General features: G+C 36.9%; 2 protein-coding genes across 2 annotated transcripts; both read right to left on the reverse strand.

Annotated features, from left to right (window-relative positions):
• Positions 1–6755: 6755 nt before the first annotated feature.
• On the reverse strand, positions 6756–7673 carry LOC114611230 (olfactory receptor 148). Its single transcript, XM_028755876.1, has one exon. The coding sequence runs from the start codon at positions 7671–7673 to the stop codon at positions 6756–6758; it is 918 nt and encodes a 305-aa protein (XP_028611709.1).
• Positions 7674–19700: 12027 nt separating this feature from the next.
• On the reverse strand, positions 19701–20636 carry LOC114611221 (olfactory receptor 149). Its single transcript, XM_028755870.1, has one exon. It carries the CDS (start codon positions 20634–20636, stop codon positions 19701–19703), a length of 936 nt encoding a protein of 311 aa, XP_028611703.1.
• Positions 20637–20925: the final 289 nt, after the last annotated feature.

The raw sequence follows: 20925 nt of genomic DNA on the forward strand, positions 1-20925 counted from the left end.
CTCTCTCTCTCTCTCTCTCTCTCTCTCTCTCTCTCTCTCTCTCTCTCTCTCTGTGTGTGTGTGTGTGTGTGTGTGTTTGTGAAACTTTTACATCCTGACAGCAGTTTCCCCTCCCTTTCCCCCCCCCAGTCTCCCCTACCCCCTTTCCTCTCCATCCATTCCTCCTTTGTTCCTCTTCAGAAATGGGGAAGCTTCCCATGGATATCAACTGGCCATGACATAGCAAGCTGCAGTAACACTAGAAACCTCCTCTCCTAAGGATAAGTGAGACAACTCAGCAGGAAGAAAAGATGGCAACAGTAGGCAACAGTGCCAGAGATAACCCTAATCCCACTTTTAGGAGTCCCACCAAAAAAAAAAAAAAAAAAAAAACCAAGCTACACAAATGTAATATATGTGCAGAGGTCCTAGGCCAGTCCCATGCAGGCTCCCTGGTTGTCAGTTCAGTCTCTGTAATTCCCAATGAGCCCAAGTGAGTTGATTCTGTGGGTTTTCTTGTGGTGTCCTTGACCCTTCTGACTCCTACAATCCATCCCTCCCCTCTTCAGCACAATTCCCCAAGCTCTACCTAATCATTGACTATAGGGACACTGCATTTTTTTTACATCAATTCCAGGCACCTGTCTATGAGAATAGCAAAATGCCATTAGAAATCATTTTCTAACCTAAGTCTCTTGGCTATCTAGCCTTTGGGTCCTGGCCCTCCAGACAGTGTCAGGACTGGGCTTCTTCTTGTTGCATGGGTTTCAAGCTGGACCAGTTATTATCTGGCCACTCCCACATGTTCTGTGACACCTCTATGAAAGCACAAATTACAAGGTGGACAAATTATAAGGAGAAAGCTTTGTGACTTGGTTGGTGTCCCAGTTCCATCACTTGTCTGGCTACAGGAGATGGCAGATTCAGGCTCTGTACCCCCAACAGCTAGGATACTTAGCTAGGTGGGGAGACAATTCCTTTATAGTGAGATAAAAAGCATCTAAAATAAAGAAGCTTCTGTTACACTAGACAGAAGTTATTTTCCCTTCCAAATCTAAAACGCTAACTCTAATTTTATATGGCTGTCTTAAAACTTTAGATGGATTCATCTATTTGGGAAAAATGAGAATAAGGATAGAGAAATGAATGGTCAAAGGGAAAGAATAATGGAAAAGAGGACTGATTTTATTTTTCCCCTTGGAGTAAAATTCTTGTTAATAACTAAATCAAAAACAGTATTTTTTTCTTTCACTAGCCTGCTACCAGGTAGAGACACATACTGATATAATTCTAAACAAGAATATGAGTTAAGTTTATAGCAGGATACTTGAGCTTTAAGTATCAGGAGTCAAAAGACAAAAAATGGCTGAATTACAAAAAATGTCAGCAACAGTTTCAGAAGCAGAAATTCTGGGGTCCTGAACATATATCAGATTTTTGAGTGCAGAAATGTTCTAATAATATAAGAATGAGTAGGTACATTGTTAATTCTTGACCATCTGACACTATGTGGTGGCACAGTTTCTGTGTATGTCCTACTGACAACCTCAGTCTCATCAATATGAACACTAAAGGTTATAAAATTCACAGGACTAAAAAGTCTTTATACATCACTACAAAGCTCTTCAGGTCCTGTTTCTATGGTGACTACTATTCCAAACTAGATGCTGTAGGAATAAAAAATAATCAGTTACCCAGAATTCTCAGAGGCTGAGAATATGCCATCACCCATCTTATATACTTTATATGTGTACATAAGAATCATGTATACATTCTTATGACACTTATATTACTTGTCTTTCCATGTCTGTGATCAAAATATCTAACAGAACAAATTAAGAAGGGGATGCAGTTTTTTCTAGGTTGTAGTTACAGAATCTTCATCCCAACAGTACTTGACTCTGTGTGTCTGAGCCTATAATATAACAGTAATTAAATTATGTTGCCAGGAGTATGTGGCAGAAGGTGCTCTTTTCACAGTGGTTAGAAAGCAGAGGGAGTGAACAACAGGGCTTGTGACAAGATACAAGTCTTACAAGCATAGCCCGGTGTACTGCTTCCTCAATATAGATGCATATCTTAAAGTTTCTATCATGAGTAAAACTGTGAACATTTAGAACCACATATTCTAAAATTAACATTTTTTTTCTGTTGCTCACTGTCTCATACCCATCTAATAATTTAAAGATTATTTTCTTTCCTTCCTTCCTTCCTTCCTTCCTTCCTTCCTTCCTTCCTTCCTTCCCCCTCCCTCCCTCCCTCCTTCCCTTCTTCCTTTCTTTCTCTCTTTCTTTCTTTCTTTCTTTCTTTCTTTCTTTCTTTCTTTCTTTCTTTCTTTCTTTCCTTTATTGAAAATATAGTCTCCTCTCTTACAATACCCCCTAACCACAGTTTCCCTTCCCTCTACTCCTCCCAGTTTCCTTCTAGTTTCCATACTGTTCAAAATTTCAAGCTCAAGCCACCTCATCTGTGTGCACGATCAAGGCAGTCAGCCCCTGTAAATACAAAGAAGCAGAATTCCAGTATATGCTAGTACAAGGTAAACACTCCAATTCCCAAATAAAGAAATGAAATAGCATGAAGAAAGGATTAGACTAAAGCAAGACTGGACCTCAGATTGGCAAACACTAAATTCTGTAGCTATACGCTTAGCATCTAGGAACCTCAATGTTGTTATTTGAGTTCCAATGAGATGAGATAGCACTGTAAATTTGATCTTGCTATTTGTGGACCACGTAGCCTCTTTCTTAAGCTGGCTTCACTAGTTCCTTCTACTTTCCTTAAGAAATGTTCTATATTCTTAACTTATCTGACATCCAAAGATCTCCATTTTTGCTTAGCATCGATCATCAAAGTTTCATGTATCGCTTTGTCATAGACTGGCTGCAAACTGAAACCCATTGTCTGGCCTCAGTGACATCCTATAAGGGTCTAAGTAGAAATCTCCGTGTCTATATAACCTTTTGATTTGCACGCCTACATATAGGTTTGCAAGAAACAGGCACGTGACAAACCCTATCTATTATTTTAGTACATTTCTATTGGACGAAAGCTAAATAGTGTGTAACTTAGTGGTGCCCAGTAAGTTATAGACTAGTCAACCTCTATGTAAGGAGATCTGGACTTGGTAGAGTGCAAAGCCACATACACTGATTACCTAGCTGCTGATATGGTTCCACCTCTTTATGATACTAGATAACTGAACTTTATTCATAATTCATAAGCCAATGACACAAGTCTCAAAAGAATGAAATTATTGATGTATATAAACATTTATATATAAATACATTGTGAATAACTCAAAATATTTATTGACTTCCCTACTCTGTTGAATAGTTAGGATCTAAGACACTAAAGTGAAAGGATGAATATGAGTAACTGACAAACACAAAATGGATTCTATAGTATTTTGTCTGCTCTTATTTGTGGTTTAGTGGGTATTATTTCATCTTCAGTGGGTTTTTTTGGTTGGTTAGTTGGCTGGTTCCATTTCATTCTGGAGGCTTTATTTGTTCCATTGGATTTTTGTTTGTGTTTGAGACAGAACTTGAAGTTGGGGAGGGAAGGAGGGGAGAGAATCTGGAAATACCTGGGAGAAGGGGGAAAATGTGATCAAATAATATTCAAATTTCAAAATTGTCTTAAATAATAAAAAGGAAAAAAAGAGAAATGTACACCAAAAGATATAAAGGACCCTTAGGAACATGCAGATACTAGGACATCACTGTTTAATTTTCTGATCATTCAAAAACAAAGAAAAAGTTATATTTGGATTTTTTTTCTCCATGAAAAACTGAGGTATCTATCTTTGTGTTCCTTCCTAGATATGGCAGCCACATGAATCATCTGAACCTCCTAGTGCCATTTGATCGTAACTGAACTCTAAACCCAGATTCATGGTTTCTGTACTCCAGGAAGCCATGCAACCTGAAGTGCATCCTGACAAAGCAGACAGAATCCCCTTCTCCTGTGATTTCTGCCTGCTTATCAATGTACCCAAATCAGGAAATGTCTCTGAAGTTTCTAGCAGTAGCAGAATATTGTTATTACTTGTATTGGAATATTATTAAATGTCTGAGTATTTTTTTGTGTTTGTAATGTTTATGTGGTATGTGGGTATTATGAGACCCATACATTTGCATTTGGGGAAATTAACTTAAAGCCCCCAGGCTGGAAGAATAGAATTTGTAAGTATGAAAAGGGCCTCCCGGTTTCATAATGAGTAAACCCAGACACTGCAACAGAAAGCCATGACCCAGGAAGGACAAGTGAACATCATATTAAGGTCAATGTAAGATTTTACAAGAAGGAATTTTGGACTTATATTTCTGTAACAAATAACCAGAGGTTAATTCATATTTCTTAATTTCTTTTCTAAAACATAGAAAAAATCAGTCAAAATTACCGCACACTTATAGTTTAATGAAGTTGGCATGATATGACTTGGCATATTTGACAATGTTGTATTTATTTCACTGTTTGTTGCATTGTACTACAGTAAATATCATGGCCAGACCTAATGCAATATACGTGAAAGATGGGCTGATTCACTTATGGATGTGCATGAAATAGTTACTCGATAATCTGTTTGTGTTCTGTTTCGAAATGCAGCCAATTTGATGACCTGCTGTAGTACAGCTCGCTGGCTGATTCAGGAAATTGCCCTGTGGTTGCCTAGCAACAAATGGCTGTGTAGCTTTTTCTGCCAATAGACTTAGAGGTGAGATGTTTCTCAGAGGAAGCAGGATAAAATATCCTCTTTCATTTATACTCAACCTTTATTTTTAACAAGACTAGCATTATCCTTTAAACACTACAGTCAGATACTGTAGTCTTCTTCACAGAGGTGAAGAAGTGCCCAGAATGATGGTTTGTTAAGCCCATCAGGATACACGATTTCCAAGTTTTGGCCTCAGGACACACAATGTTCCACTGAGGAAAAGAAAATAAGCTCTTCAAGATCATTTTCAGTGAAAGCTCAAATGCATAGGATTTTACTACTTTTCCTGGAAGTGATAAGAGACAGACCAGCAGAGCAAGCTGCTTACAGATCCCTCTGGGGGCTTGGCAATTCAGCTTTCATGAGTCATCGTCATCATTCAAGCTGGGTTTTTCTGTTATGCAGCTACCTTTAAGCGATCCACACTTCTGTTAGTGATTGCTCATCCATCCCCATCAACTCATTAGATAGGCAAATTGGCCTTTTGATGTCTTTTAGACTAGTATCAGGCTATGTTTCTTACTAGCTTTTCCCCCATGGCATTCAGATACCAAACAACTGCTCAGTGCCCTCTGAGGTGAAGAGACATTTTCTTTGTTCTAACCGCATCTGCAAATACAACAGATTTGGAGATTTTTCTATTCACCTACAAAAATTTGAAAGCAACCAACTGGTGGTTTCTTAGCCACCCTGTTCTTCCTTCAAATAATGTTTGAGAGGATTCCATTTACCTCTTGTATGTATTCTCCCCATGCAGTGTGTTTCTCAGAGGTCTTGAGCTCTCCTTCAAGAGATTTAGAAAAACAGAAACAGAGAAGAGGTGGTTGGCGTCTCAAAGTCATAGTCACTGTATGTGGCATTGAACTGTGCCTTCAGCTTCCTGGACTTCAAATTCCTTCCTTTCTGTTCTAAGTGGCAATTCTTTCCTTACACAGATACTGGAAGGATTTGGTGATATCTATTAAAGTTATTAAGAAGCACAGAGCAGGGATTAAATCACAGCAGAGGAATCTGCAAGAGTATTTGAGCTAAGTCTGGATTTAATGTCACTGGATACAGCACAGAAAAACAAGCTATAATCTACCTATAGTTGGAGCCAAAGGTAGAGCAAAATGATTGGGGATGACAGAGTCAGTATATCAAAAGACTTGTGTATGTAATCATTACCCGTCATTCTCTGAACCACCCCTTTCTGTCACAAGTTCTTCTGAGAGTTGACAATGAGTGGCACATTGTCAGGCAGGTGATTCAACAAAGTTTTACTCTTAAAGACTCTCGACAGGTGTGTGTGTGTGTGTGTGTGTGTGTGTGTGTGTGTATTTAAATCTTACCTTTATTTACTTCCTTATAAGTGCCATTGAATGGGTAAAAATGTGGAGTTCAAGAAAATGACTCAATAGGTAAAGTATTTGTTACCAATTTCATCAAGAACTTTGAAGTCAACCATATTTAAACTAAAGCTCTGGTTACTATATGATAAAGCAAACTGGTTTGGTATTTGAGGACCTTATCTTCAGAGCCCTTCAGAGGTTGTGTAAACTTTATAGGCATCATAAAAATGTTAAATAAGATGGTACATGTGAAAAAGTTCACCTCAGTGTCTGAAGAATAATTAATTAAATATACGAGTTAAGAATCCATAACGTGTGAGATAGGAAATGTTAGTAGGCAGAAAGAAGTGTATTCTAAGCACAACAGAAGTTGAAGTGAGACCAGACTTGACACAGAGAGGAAGAAGTAAAAAAAGGGTGAAAGTTATTTTCTATCTTTAATCACACAACAAAATGTAAGTCCTTCATGGAGACACAAAACCTGGCTTCAGCTATATTTATGAGCCTTACAGATTAATTGCCCAGGAAAAGCATGGAGAATAAGAATGGATACAGGTACAATTATGAGAAACTAGTAATTATTGAAGCAAAACAAAAATAAAATGCTGTAAATAAGTGGGTTTTTTTTGTACTGATTTATTTAAGAGACTGAAACCGGAGGTTGCTAATATCAGAAAATAATTTTTAAAAATCCACCATGAGCTCCATAACTCATTTCAGAACATCTAAGCTAAACTGTGAAACACCCTTCTCAAGGCTCTCTTCACTTCCTTGTTCCTCAGGGAATAGATTAAAGAGTTCAGCATGGGTGAGACAATATTATTTAATATCTGCACCACAGCTCCAAGCAGAGGGTTTGGTGTACGCTGCAGGTAAATGATAATTACAGGTCCGTAGGCACAGAGAATGGCAGTGAGGTGGGCACTGCAGGTGGAGAACGCTTTCTGCCTGCCCTCCGCTGAACGGATTCTCAGAATGGCAACCCCAATGTGTACGTAAGAGACACAAACACTGAAGAGAAGCATCAGAGCCAGAAAGCCAACGTTGATGGAACCCACCTTCTGGGCCAACTTATTGTCAGTACAAGCCAGGGGTAAAACTGCAGGAATGTCACAGAAGAAATGGTCAACATGATTAGGCCCACAGTAGGTTAACTGAAAGGTAAAGAATGTCAGGATGCCAGACTGAAGACATCCTATCAACCAGGATACTATGACCAAGCTCAGGCACACTCCAGGCTTCATGATAAGCATGTATCTCAGAGGGTGACAGATGGCAACATAACGATCATAGGCCATCACAGAGTAGAGGCATCCTTCAGTAGAACCCAGAAAATGATAGAAGAAGAGCTGGGCAATACAGCCTTTGTAAGAGATGGCTGGGCTCTGGCCAGAGAGGTAAATTAGCATCTTGGGGCAGGTTACTGATGGGAACAACATGTCAAAAATAGATAGAAGTCCCAAGAAGAAATACATGGGGGTGTGAAGGGAAGATGAAGAAACTATTGCTATAAAGATGAGTAAATTTCCAAGCAAGGTAAAGATATATATGAATAAGAACACCATAAAGAGTAGAGTCTCCAGTCCTTTTGTCTGGGGTATTCCCAATAGAATAAATTCATCCAGCAATGTGTAATTTCCCATGGTGCAGGAAGACTATTTTGGATTTTTCCCAAACATGAAAATATGAATGTAGAGGTTAATACTTATCATGTATTTACTGTCTTAATTTTTATTTTTTTCAGTACAAATAACAATGAAAATTATTGCAAGGTAGTTTGTCTTATAATAGTATAATAAGAATATAGACTTCACATTTAAAGATATATTTTCTCTAAAACATGAATGGAAACATACTAAAACCTTAACATGGTGAAATAATAGACGAGCTAAGAAGATAGAGTTCCAAGTACCAACCAATGACGTAGTTTAGCTAATTTCCATGATCCATTGTGTAAACTGAACACAAAATGAAAATCCACCATGGAAAATTGTTCCTTCTCTTTCCTCTTAGTACATTTTGAATCACTCAGTATCATTCATCAGCATGCCAAAATATCCATCAAATTTGAACTTTGAGACTCTCATTTCTAATTTGAAGTAGGAGTCTTAATATGGAATTTTTATAGTATTTACATACAGATATATCAAACACAAAGTTTGATGTTACTCAAAGTAGAAGAGTGTTCTACAGCAGACCTGCCAAATGTATTCTGTTAGTATATATATATATATCCTTATACACTGTCGTCCGCAGTCACCATGCCATGGTTTGCTTTGTTTCATTTGAATGAAAATAGGTAACTGAATATGCCTAGAACCCAAAAATACCTCTGAGTAAATGTGATGTCTGTAGGAATGCCTGCATTTTGAAAGTTCTTAGGACTTAGCCTTGACCAATCAGTGTTCCACTTTGCATTTTTACTTTATTTATCTTCTTGAGGTACAAATCATTCAGACAATATCCACTCAACATTGCTGTGATGTCTAACTTTGATTTCACTTTCTCTAATCTTCTCTTACAATTAATGTAAAATATTTATGTAATGCTAATTTACCTTCTAAAGCCTTGGAAGTGATGTCAATATCATGTACATCCATGCATTATGTTCTGGTGAGGTTGAGGGCAGGGTCTGATAAGTTTGAGGTCCTAAAATTAAGGCCAGGACATACAATCTAAATATAACCTAGCAGCATATATTGAAAAGGTGTAATTCAAGCCTTTGCTCAGTGGGTACATACCTGAATGACAAGGTGGAAATTTACCTCATGAACATGTTGTTCTATGAAGAAATGATGTCATCCATTGTTATTACTATAATCTCTATGACATCATATTCTGGATGCTACCTATTCATTCTGACATCCCCCATTTTTGAAGGTTCTGAAATGATTACCTCCAACCTGGAATGGTATATGGGAATTTGAAACAATGAACTCAAGAGACACAACATTCATCTTCTTTCCCTAGCTTCCATACCTACCGGAGAACACTTATTCTTTATGGAGATTCTGTGAGAGGACAGAGGCAGGCAGAATGTCAAAATCTTCATAATTACTGTCAAACAATCATTGTCTACTGTTGAAGGCCAAAATATGAAAATAGTAAGGTAGTGGAAGAGTAAAGGAAAGAAAGTTTAAATTCCTAAAGAAAGCCACATGAGAATATACTATTAATTACAATTACATAGCAACATAAAAAAGCATGAAGCAGAATTTATATAAAAATATCTGAAATACAAAAAAAAAAATCTTTTCAAACAACCAGAGTTCTTATGATACATTTAGATTGATCATTTTAGTTCTTGTGATAATCACATGTAGTTTTATATAAATTTGTATATTATACATTATATATTTATATAAATTAATAATAAATTATTAAATTAATTTAGCTTCATTAGTGTATGAAGTCTGTAATGAATGTTTATTGCATTGGAGTCATTGAATCTTGGATATTTCCAGTTCTTGTTAAAAGTAAGCTAATATTCTACCCTCTTGTTCCTACAATATTTGACTATTTCTCATAGAACAATATCTGGACTTAAATTCATTTTTTTGTTGATAAAGCATTGTAGAGGAAAGGTCATGGTTTCTGGTGGTTCCAGAGTACTCAAAGAGCCATCTCCAATTTATACATTGCTAGAGTTTTCAGGACAACTAAATTAAGTCTCAATGGACAGAGAAAGCAAACAAACAAACAAAAACAACACTGTGTAAACATATGAATACATTTCAGGGAAAGTAATCTTAGCAAAATGTATAGAAGAAATTGTAATGTAATGAATGACATAAAGACCATAAAAATTTAGGATACATTAAGGAGCAAATGAGTCATTGTAAGTCAAGATAAAATGGAGAAATGCTATTGAAAACATGTAGTGTTTATAAGTGTGCTTAATGTGTAATGACTATTCAATTATGTTTATTATTGGCAAACTCATATAATATTTCTCTTCTGAAACTCCTGTTTAAAAACAAATTTATCTTGGATATGACAGAATTTTTTTGCTGCCAGAAGGATAAGGAAAAGTAATTAGAAACAGTGAGGTGTTCAAGAGTGACTCATTTGTTTTAAATGTTAACTCGTTCTAGTTATTTGTAGAATTTGTCTTGGATATTTTTTATTTACATCTTCACTCAAGGCAAGTGGTGGGGAAGACACTGGTTTAATATTGGCATGAATGTCATAAAATATGAGTATCTGTTTAGGAAATACCCTTTGTTCCCCATGAAGATAGCAGAATTTTGTTGAGAAATACAGCAAGTGATGAGAAGATTCAGGACACAGGCTTAAGTGCTATAGTATCCCATACAGCCCATATGTGAGTACCATCTCAATACATTCTAACACAGTGCAAGATAACTGAAACTAAGGTTGACCTCATTGATATACTTGGGAAACAGTGAGTCATAATGCAGCTGATTCTAAAGTACTATATAAAAGATTCACATTAATATTACGGTTCAAACCGAAGAAAACCCATGAGAAATATCTTATGACAATAGCACTATTGCAGACTGACATGTTGTTTGCCACCATTTAATATCATTTTCCTACAAATTCAAGTGTTAACAAAGAAAACAACACATTCTCACCAATTCTATACCCACCACTAGGCAAACGCATAGAAATCACATGGAAACAAAATGATAATTGAAATAGCAACTCAGGATGGCTCAGTAATATAATGAATATGGTGCCTTAAAAGTCAAAACTCTAAATTAGAGCATCTTCCAGGATAGATAAAACATGGTGTACTCAAAGTAACTCAAAAAGAATTGTAAAAAACTAATTTGAAAATTCGTGTGTGTGTGTGTGTGTGTGTGTGTGTGTGTGTGGTGTGTGTTATGGTGTATTTATATGTTTACAGATGTGTAGCCTATGTGTCCACATTTAGAGGACAAGGAATGACCTCAGTTCTCTTGTCTGTGTCTCCTTACCTTAGCTGAGACAAGATATCTCTCTGCATCTGGAACTTGGTGCTCTGTCTGGATTGACTGGACATCAAGCCCTCTGAACTCACCCGTCTCCATGCTCCAACCATGAATGTTATTGTTGCAGACATGCACTATCATATCCAGTGGTTGTATGAATGCCAAGTATCCTAACTGGTCCACTTCTGATTTTTGGTGCTATACCTGGGTCCATAATTTGTAATGTTTAAGCTCAGCTTCTCATCTTAAACAAGGATAAACTTATGCACCAGAAATCTCATTCCAAAGTCCACAGTTAAATTTGCCCTTCCAAGCAGATTTTTGGAGATTAAAATGTTATGTCATTACTATTAAAAGCAGCACCATGAGGGTAAAAAGAAAATTTCATCCAAAACCATTGAATTGTCACTGTTTTTCCTCACTTGCTCCCAATTTGGGTCACATTGTACTGTTTTGTTTTGTTTTGTTTTGTTTCTTGAGATGTGCAATTATAATACATGTCATTATGAACAAGTGAAGTGCTGTTGTAAATCATAGGTGATTTTTAGTAGATATCCACTAAATGTGCTTCATTAAAGTAAAAAAAACTGACAGAGCTGCTGCAAAGATTGAATAAGATGATATTCTTCAATTATTTTTATTCTCAGGATAATACTATAGACTGAGTCTATAGTTCCAGGGAGACTGTGGAGTCCCTTACTATTGCATTTGGGAAGGTGACTGTACCAAGATAAAGTGAATATGTTAAGCCTGAATGAGATGAATGCGGAAGAGAGAATAAGGTCAAGATGTGTATGACTACAGGACAAACCTTTGAAAATACTGTGTTTTAGATAATATGAAAATATGTAGGCACTTATGAATGAATGAATGAATGAATGAATGAATGAATGAATTTTGCAAATAATTAGGAATACAATCAGATAATTTGTCTTATATATCCTTGATAGAATCCATGACTTTCTCCCTTTGAAGGAAAATATTTAACTAAATTTTATGACTGCATTCTTCTGTTACAAGATCTGTTTGGAGATGTTCTGTAAACAAGAGATGATTAATTGACAATGAATAATGAGCCAGCACAAGTCTTCATTCCTCCATGCTTGGAGACACTGAGTGACAGCAATGACACTGGCCATCACATTGATGGAGGAGGAAGGCTGAATTCAGTATGTTCTATAAATCCTTGTACCCTAGGACTTCAAAGGTTTGAAAGATGAGACTTAAGAGGGCAGGGAAGCAGATCTGAGCACTTACTTGGTCACAGGTCCTAACAGCTCAGTGAGCTGTTAAGTCATCTTTAATTTCTTTCAAAGGTGATGGGGCTCCCCAACCCGAAATGATTCCCATTTCATGATACCAGCATTGGACTTGAGATTATTTTTTAATCTACAGCTCACAAATGGCCCCTTTCTCTTTCAGGATCATGCATAGAAGAGTGTATTACATCCCAGGTGATAGGATGGTGTCTTGTTAGTGGAAGGGAACAAACTTTCTGCATTTGTGGGATTTTAAATGATGTCACAGTCCCTCTAGAACCTCATTCATGTTGTAAGACTCAAGAGTAGATGTCTTCTGAGCTCAGGGAGTGATTAAACACTTGCTACAAGACAGACTTCAGTAAGGAAGATAATCATTAAAGCAATTGACAATGTCTGAATCCCTCCTGACTACTTCACTTTCTCTTTTGGGTAAATGTCTCATTGGACCATCCATATCCAAGGAACCTCTGCAAGTTGCTGTGCCATATTTTGCAATGTGTCCCTCGTGACTGTATTTTCTTTAAATACTTTCTTGGACATATATTTTTTTGTTCTCTTATTTATTTGATTATTGAATATGTTCTCCCTGGCAGATAATTTATCAGAATTATATTTTTTCTGTCTACTTACCATAAAGCCAGTATGTACAGCCTCCCTTTGTATACTGAAGTCCAATAAATACTTGTTTTAAAGATACTAAAAATGAATACATATTCATTGAATATATATAAAACATTCATGCTTATAAAATCCAGAGTTTTCATCTAATTGTGTCTCCAATAACCAGAAAGATATGTGATCCCTGATTTACCTAGTTCCAAGCAACTGTTGCATCTACTCTGTGAGACTTCATGTCTTCGGCTTTTACTCTGCCAGACCAGAGGATGTCCTCACCATCCCTAATACTTTACTGTCTAGACACTTCAAAGAGTGAAGTTGCAGATAGAAGAAAAATTTCTACAATTTTTTATTATTTTGACATATTTAAAGTTTTTTAAAATAAATGTGAGACAGGATAGGAATGCTTCTTGGAAAGCAAGTGTGCAGTATGCCCTACGAACACAATTTTCTGGGGCAATGGAGGTGAAGAACTGGAAGTAACCAACCAATGACTTGTCTAATTTGAGGTCCATGTCAAGAGAGGGAGCCCACGACCAATACTGCCTGAATGGCCAGGAACTGGAGGATAGATAGCCCAGAGACTTAGGATAGACAAAAATCAATAAATTATTCCTCATGATAGCAAATATATTTAGATTGGTGCCTAGCCTACCATCAGAGAGGCTTCCTCTGGCAGCTGAATGGAGCAGATGTGGAGACACATAGCGAAACATTAGGCAGAAAAAGAGCCAAATTTGAATACCTCCAACAAATATTACTCCTTGGAGCTCAAAGAATCCCAAGGAAAATGAGGAAGAAAAATTGTAGGCGTCATGTTAGGAATTGGTTCTAATGCTTTATCTTAATTCAGATCAGTTCCCAAAAGCCAAGCTTCCAGATGCTGAGGCACCCAGCTTTGACTGGTAATAAAGAATTGCTGTATAGCCAGTGGCTGGACAGAGAGATACAGGTGGGACTTTTAGATTTCATGGGCAAGGAATCAAGGGAGAGGAAAGAGGTAGAATCACTTTGACAAGCTTTGACAAGATCCATCCTTGGAAATGCGGAAGCAACCTGCTGTTCCAGCCCTCTGCTTCCAGATGCTGTCCAGAGACTTGCTTTCAGAACAGCTTCAGGAATTGCTAAGGATTCCTGATGGACTCAGTTCATATAGCCTTTCAGACATATCTAGTCAGAACTTTAATCAAGCCCTGAACCTTCTAAACATACAGAGACTGGATAACTGATGCTAAACGTAGCTTTCTTAAGTCTAACCAATTTTTTTTTAATTTTCCAAACCCTCCACACCCCTTTAAAGAATTTTTCATTGCCCCTATTCAGCAGGAAGAGTCATCATCCCAATCCCTTGAGTTTGGGTGTCTGGTTATGGTTATTTTATAAACTATTGATAGGTTTTCATTTTAAGGGATAATTTGGAAATGGTCATAATTTTGAACAGGAAGGAAATTGATGGGGTGGATTACTAATTTTATTCTTGAACAAAGCATTGTGTAGCCATACTCTTACGTTGATAGAAATCTTTATAACTGATTCAAAATTGAAGTGATAATTTCTTACATGGGTACAAAATTTATACCTTGATATAGAATTGCTTTTCTTTGGTGTAAATCTGTATATTGATACAAAATTTAAAATTAATAGTGTTACTCTTAGATAGGCATTATGCCTGTGCAACTCATTTAAGAATACAAGATCTTGACCCAGTCCTTCTAATAGATGTATTATAAACTGTTTTGGATGATTTAGTAACAGAAATTAAAGGCCAGATAGTAAACTCATTCATGGTTATATTAGATTCTGATTTAATTATAATAAAGTGTTTTCAATTTACTCAATAGAAATGGCTGAGTTAAGGTTTAACAGTTCAAGTATACTTTACATAGATAGATGGTTTTCAAAAATATCAGAAATACACAGAGTGTGACATTTAATGTTATTTCTCTATTAAGGATCACTTGATGAGACATTTCTGCTCCTGACAACTTCCCCATTCTCCTTCAAAGAAGAATTTGAGCATCAAAACCTCCATATAGACTTGCTCCAGTTATGTCAAGATAGCCACTGGACAAAAATTGTCCTATTCATCTACAGATAAAAATACTGTCCAGGAAAGCATGCACAGTGCAGGATAGTTGACATTTTAGTTCTGCCAAGCAGAGCAAATTAGTCCTTTATAGTTTCTGCTTCATTTCAAGGTCTGTCAGATGGTTCTGGCCCAGAAGGCTGAAGACAGATGCTCTAACATTATAAGAAATTAGGAGCTGCCCATGTAGTCAACTGTCTCTACAATTTGTTTAAGTTTTAGAAACTATGTGTTGTGCTTCCTAATATTCAAGTAATAGTTAATTTGTTCTTGGATTTATGATGGGGTTGAAGACTAGTTATGGTCTCATAATTGAATTCAAGTTGTTTAGCATGGAGAGATATTCACACTAAAATCAGAACATAATACAGGTATAGAATTATAAGTTCTTTAGTTAGGATATGATGGTAGAGTACTTTATCTAATTGTCAAATAGGATGGTCTGGATGTTAGTTGTGTATCATACTTAGTGATTTACATAATAGTTATGGTTATGCTCAATTTGTGTCTTAGAGAAGAGCTTATTTTTTATTTGACAATAAGAATGAGATATTAGGAATTGATTCTAATGCTTTGTCTTAATTCAATTCAGCTCCCCAAAGTCCTGATTCCAGATGCTGAGGGTCCCCACGCCCAGATGGCTTCAGGGAGGTAGCAGCAGGACTTTTATGTTACATGTCAAGGAACTGAGGGAGAGGAAGAAAGCAGAGTCACCATGACGAGGTAGCAAGAAGATCAGACCTAAAGGACAGCTGACATGTAAGAATCGGGGTTAGTGGCCACATAGGCCACTCCTCCAGTTTGATCTGGGATAGCAGAGATAAAAATATAGATTTTTAAATGATGGTAACTCAGGAATACTGGAAGAAGGTTTAGAAGTACCCAACATTGAGCTAGTCAAGGTATATTAAAATTAACTGGCCTATGTGTCTCTCATTCCTGAATCCAGAGAACTCTTGAGTGGTTGAAGCTTGCAGCCATTTAGAGCCAAAGCAGTTAACACTATGGGCTATGCCCTCCCACATCAACCATCACTCTAGACAATAACAGATTGGCCTATAAGCCAATCTTAAAAAGACATTTCTCAATTAAGATTCCCTCTTCCAAGATTTCTATGTTGTATCAAGTGACAGAATCCAGAATACCTAGCTCTAAGGTTTGATAGTTTAGTGGTCTGTATTCTGCATGGTAAATATTTAATGAGTAACACTATAATTTTCTCATTTATATATTTAAAAAATGCTTAAAAATTAAGGAAGATCCCTCTGAACTAACTATATGGGGAGATAAGAGATCAGAATTATATTTTGTTATTAATTATGGGATGAGTCACTATAGAAACCAGTATGGAAGTTCCTAAAAATCTAGAAATGTATCTATCACATGAGCCAGCTATAATATTCTTGATAATACACCTAAAAGACTCTGAATCCTATTACAGAGACACTTGCTCATTCATGTTCATTGCTGCTCTATTCATCAAAGCAAGAAATGGAAACAACCAGCTTTCCATAATTGGAAGAATAATGAATCATGAATTTTGGTGTATTTATGCAATAGACTACTATCCAGATGTTAAAAAATTATAAATTTCACAGATAGTGGAAAGAGCTAGAAAGAATCATTCTATATGAGGTAATCCAGACACAGAAAGAAGAACGTCTCGTGTTTTCTCTCAGCTATGCATGATAGCCTTGACTCTTTAGATATGGATGTATGATGTATGTTAGGAAAGTAGTAAGGGGCTATGAATAGAGACTTTCAAGAGAGGAAAATAGAATGCAGTAGTATAAAGTAACTGGTGGATATTGAGGAAGAACTCCAAATATCACCATATCTGGCAAGGCCTGAGTATTATTGAAACCAAACATTCATGTTTGCTTTTAAAAGTTCTCTTTTCCATGCAGTGGAAATCTCCATATGGTAATGGATCAAGCTTGTTTTATTCATTGTAATAAAAAACATAGCCAAACGACTTAATAACTCTCTGATATAGGTTCTTTGAATGAATAAATTAATTAGTGCATGAAAATAACTGAAACATTCAAATTATATGTACATATTATCATTGAAATACATAGATACACCTAATATGAATGTATGTGCATGTATGTGTGTTTGTATGTTTAAGTAAAAATGACCATATATGAAAGAGAAATTCATTTTAGCCCCTTCACAACTGGGGTTACTTTGATCGTAAAGCAATGAGAAAATAATGAAATTTAGAATCTGTAGTGTAATTTAGATATTGTTGATTTGTTTTCTTGCTGTTGATGGAGAGCTTTAAGAAGTATTTCCAAGAAATAAGCAAAATATGTTTTCAGCATTTTGGTTTGGCTGGAGTTACTCAGGCTAGTAACACTAATTATTTCCCATTGAGGAGGCATTGTCTTCATAGGGATTTATCTAATGATCCTGCTATTGGTTCCAAATTCGTCCACACTCTAGTTTTTCTTTCTGTGGACTGTAACTAAGACAAAGCACATAGATCAGATTCCAAGCAAGCATAGTTTTCTAACATATTTAGGGAGGAGTGTGGAAGTATGACAGGAGAGTGCTGAGGCATACTGCAGAAACTGCTTACCTGAACAGAAGAGTTCTTAATGACTCTACAGTGTTCATGTGATCAGGAGCTGGAAGTCATTTATACAATTCTGGAAGCTAGTGTCTCGGGAAATATTGTTTCTGCAGCAAATCCCAATCAATGGTGATCTGTGAATGTCTGCTTTAATATTCAGTGCTATGGTGTTTTGTCCAAGGATGTAAGTTTTGATTTGATCTTAGGATCAGGACAAAACACTCTTGAGTGTGCCCTGTTAGACTGGAAAACTTTTTTTAATACAATATTTCCTTTTCTTTCTCATAAAGCATAGAATCATAAATTCATCTCACTATCAAACAAACTTTGGCCACTATATCCCCCAGTTCATCCTGGCCTTCTGGGTTCCTCCTTTGATAAAGGAAGAACTATGGCATATCTGAAGAAATTAAAGTTTTCAGCTTCCCTCACACCAGCTGAAATGAAGTGAGGGGTTAATCTGTTTAAGAAGATGGACATGAGTCATTTTTTACAACCCACTCCTCTGGTCCAAGATGAATGAACTATGATGGATATAAACACTACAAAGAGAAGTTGTAATATGTTTTATATTCATGCCAAAACATTCCTTCCTAAATGACAAACACTTAGGTGATACTAGCACAAAACAGTTCTTCTTACTATCCATAACCCTGGATATATGTTGCATCTCACTGGAACATACTCCTCAGCCATTTTTCACCTACAAGTGAACATATAAACACAGCACCTTCATTCATCAACCCCTTTCGAGTGAGGTCCATTCTGGGAACCAGAAACAAATCTACTATATGCTGTTTACTTTCTTCCATCCTTGGTCACTTCATTAATTCAGGCCTGCTCTAGTCATTGCCTTAACTGCTTATTTTTCTGATAGATTCCTACAGTTATCAGACAATTAGGACTTTATCTTTTCATTCTCTTGTGAAGCGTTGAGTCACTCGTCAAGTGACATGTGTATAACTTTTCATATAAAATGAACAGGCCACCATGTTTTATTCTTATAGATTGATGTGATTTTTTCTGAGCAGCTACAGGCTACATATTGGATCAAGGAAAATGTGGATTCTGAGAGGATTAAGCATGGTTAAATATGAATGAAACATTAAATAATATAAGAATTCCAGAAACTTTTAGGTTCTTGTTTATTTGAAGACAGCACTTTGTCTACCTTCCAGAAGCTCCTATCAACTCAGTTTTAGGGTCTTCAAGCAGAGATAACGTTGCTGGATTATTCTGGTAGGTTCCATTATGAGTCTCTGATTCCAACAGGAGCATGCAGAAGAAAACTGAGGTCCTTTGTCTCCTGTCACTGTCTTCTCAGTATTTTTCTCTTTTCTCTACTATTGTTAGGAGCTTCACAGCACATAATCAAGTGTCATTAAAGTTCAGTTATCAAAATTTCATGCTCGGTTAAAATAGCAGACTTTTCATTCATAGTTAATTTCAGCAGAAAACAAAACTAAAAAGTGCTGGAAGATAAACCCAAGTCAATATCTGTGTCCAAGGAGGTACAAGCTGAAAAGGAGAAAGTGTGATACTGTCCATTATCGAGAATTGTTGATTTTGAATCCAGTATTCTACCATTAGGTCTGCTCAACCCTCCACTCAAGCCCTGTTCATGATGCAATATAATTGTGTTTCAATGTAAGTGGATAATATTTCAAAAATAAAGTTCATATTTCTAAAACTTCAACATCCCTTAGGTGAATAAATTGATAGATTAGTTAATGCAGACATTTTTTTTGAATATCATCTCATCCAAGATGATAAAACACTAAGGAGAATAAAAATAGGAAGAGGCATGAGATAGGACATTAGAAATAAGGAATCTGAAGTGTTTGGTCCAACTACTGTGCAAAGAAAACGAGCAGAAAGCAAAATGAAAAGAATGGTGGTCAAGTAGCAGGACCATATTGTTCTTTGTATATTGTTCTTTGCTCCACTCCTGCCTGCTGTGGTTTTCACATGTGAGTACAGGTCAGTCTGAGTCAGAAAAATGGACCTACCAAATGGTAGAGGCTCCATCTACCACTTAGATGGTCAAATCTTTACATCTTAGTCTGTAATATTGTAAATTTAAGATAGTAATAATATGAGCGTTCTTAAATACAAAGGGCTTTAGAGTAGCCGATGAATCTATTACATTAGCCCTGCAAGGGACCTAAGTATTCGCTACTGATCTTTCTTTACAAATGCTTGGGAAGGAAGCACAGTGGACGTAGGACAGTCCACAGTGATGATTTCACCTCCTTATTCCTAAGACTGTAGATCAATGGATTTAGCATAGGGGTCACCAGGTTGTTCAAGACCTGAACAGTTGCATCCAACCAAGGACTTGGTGTTGGCCTTAGATAAATGAAAATCACTGGCATGTAAAAGAGCAAGATGGCAGTAAAGTGGGCACTACAGGTAGAGAAGGCTCTGTGTCGACCCTCAGTGGAGCGGATCTGTAGGATGGAGCGAACTATACAGCTGTAGGAGGTGAGGATGAAGAAGAAGCAACTGAGGGGCATGAGGCCCACACTGATGAACCCCACCAACTCCAGGGTGGATGTGTCTGCACAAGCCAGCTTCATAACCACAGGAATATCACAGAAGTAATAGTTCACATCTTTGGGGCCACAGTAGGGCAACTGGAAGGTGAGAGTAGTTAGGAAGGTGGAATGAATACAGCCGAAAACTGATGTCCCCATGGCCAGGATGGCACAGACTCTGTGACTCATGATGACTGAGTAGCGTAGAGGGTAGCATATGGCAACAAAGCGGTCATAGGCCATTACTGTGTAAAGAAAGCACTCAGTACCACCCAGGAAATGATAGAAGAAGAGCTGGGAAACACAACCTGCATAGGAGATGGCCAGCGTATTTCCTGAGAGGTAGAATAGCATCTTGGGAGAGCTCACAGAAGGGAAAAATATGTCACACACTGACAGCTGGCACAGGAAGAAGTACATGGGTGTGTGAAGCCGAGTAGAGGAGACAATCGCAAGGAGTATGAGCAAGTTCCCCACTAGAGTGAAGATGTAGAAAGACAAAAACAGGGCAAAGAGCATGGTCTCCAGACCCTCTGTGTGTGGGATGCCCAGCAGGATAAACTGAGTCACTACTGAAAGGTTCTTCATAGCTTTGAGGATATTTGAACTTGCAAAGATTAAAAAGCAGCAGCCTGGTCCTCAATGTCTATTAAGAATCATTTTCTACTGAGAGCTTTGAATATGCTTTGAGAAGCAGAACATTGCATTCTTCTGATGAGCAAAACAAGATCCCTGTAAAAGTATCTGTTACTGCAAATCCATATCGGAGAGTCAATCTACACAGTTTTTTTTTTTTTTTAGAAGGGATGCTTCATGAATATAAATGATTGTTTTCTCTTCTACACCAACGGCAGAAGTTAAAAGACATGGTCAGATA

Source organism: Grammomys surdaster, unplaced genomic scaffold, assembly GCF_004785775.1.
Source record: "Grammomys surdaster isolate TR1022 unplaced genomic scaffold, NIH_TR_1.0 126086, whole genome shotgun sequence".
NCBI classification, from domain to species: domain Eukaryota; kingdom Metazoa; phylum Chordata; class Mammalia; order Rodentia; family Muridae; genus Grammomys; species Grammomys surdaster.

Excerpts from the sequence above, each read along its gene's own strand:
- LOC114611221 (XM_028755870.1), bottom strand. The coding sequence starts at position 20,636 with ATGAAGAACCTTTCAGTAGTGACTCAGTTTATCCTGCTGGGCATCCCA.
- LOC114611230 (XM_028755876.1), bottom strand. The coding sequence starts at position 7,673 with ATGGGAAATTACACATTGCTGGATGAATTTATTCTATTGGGAATACCC.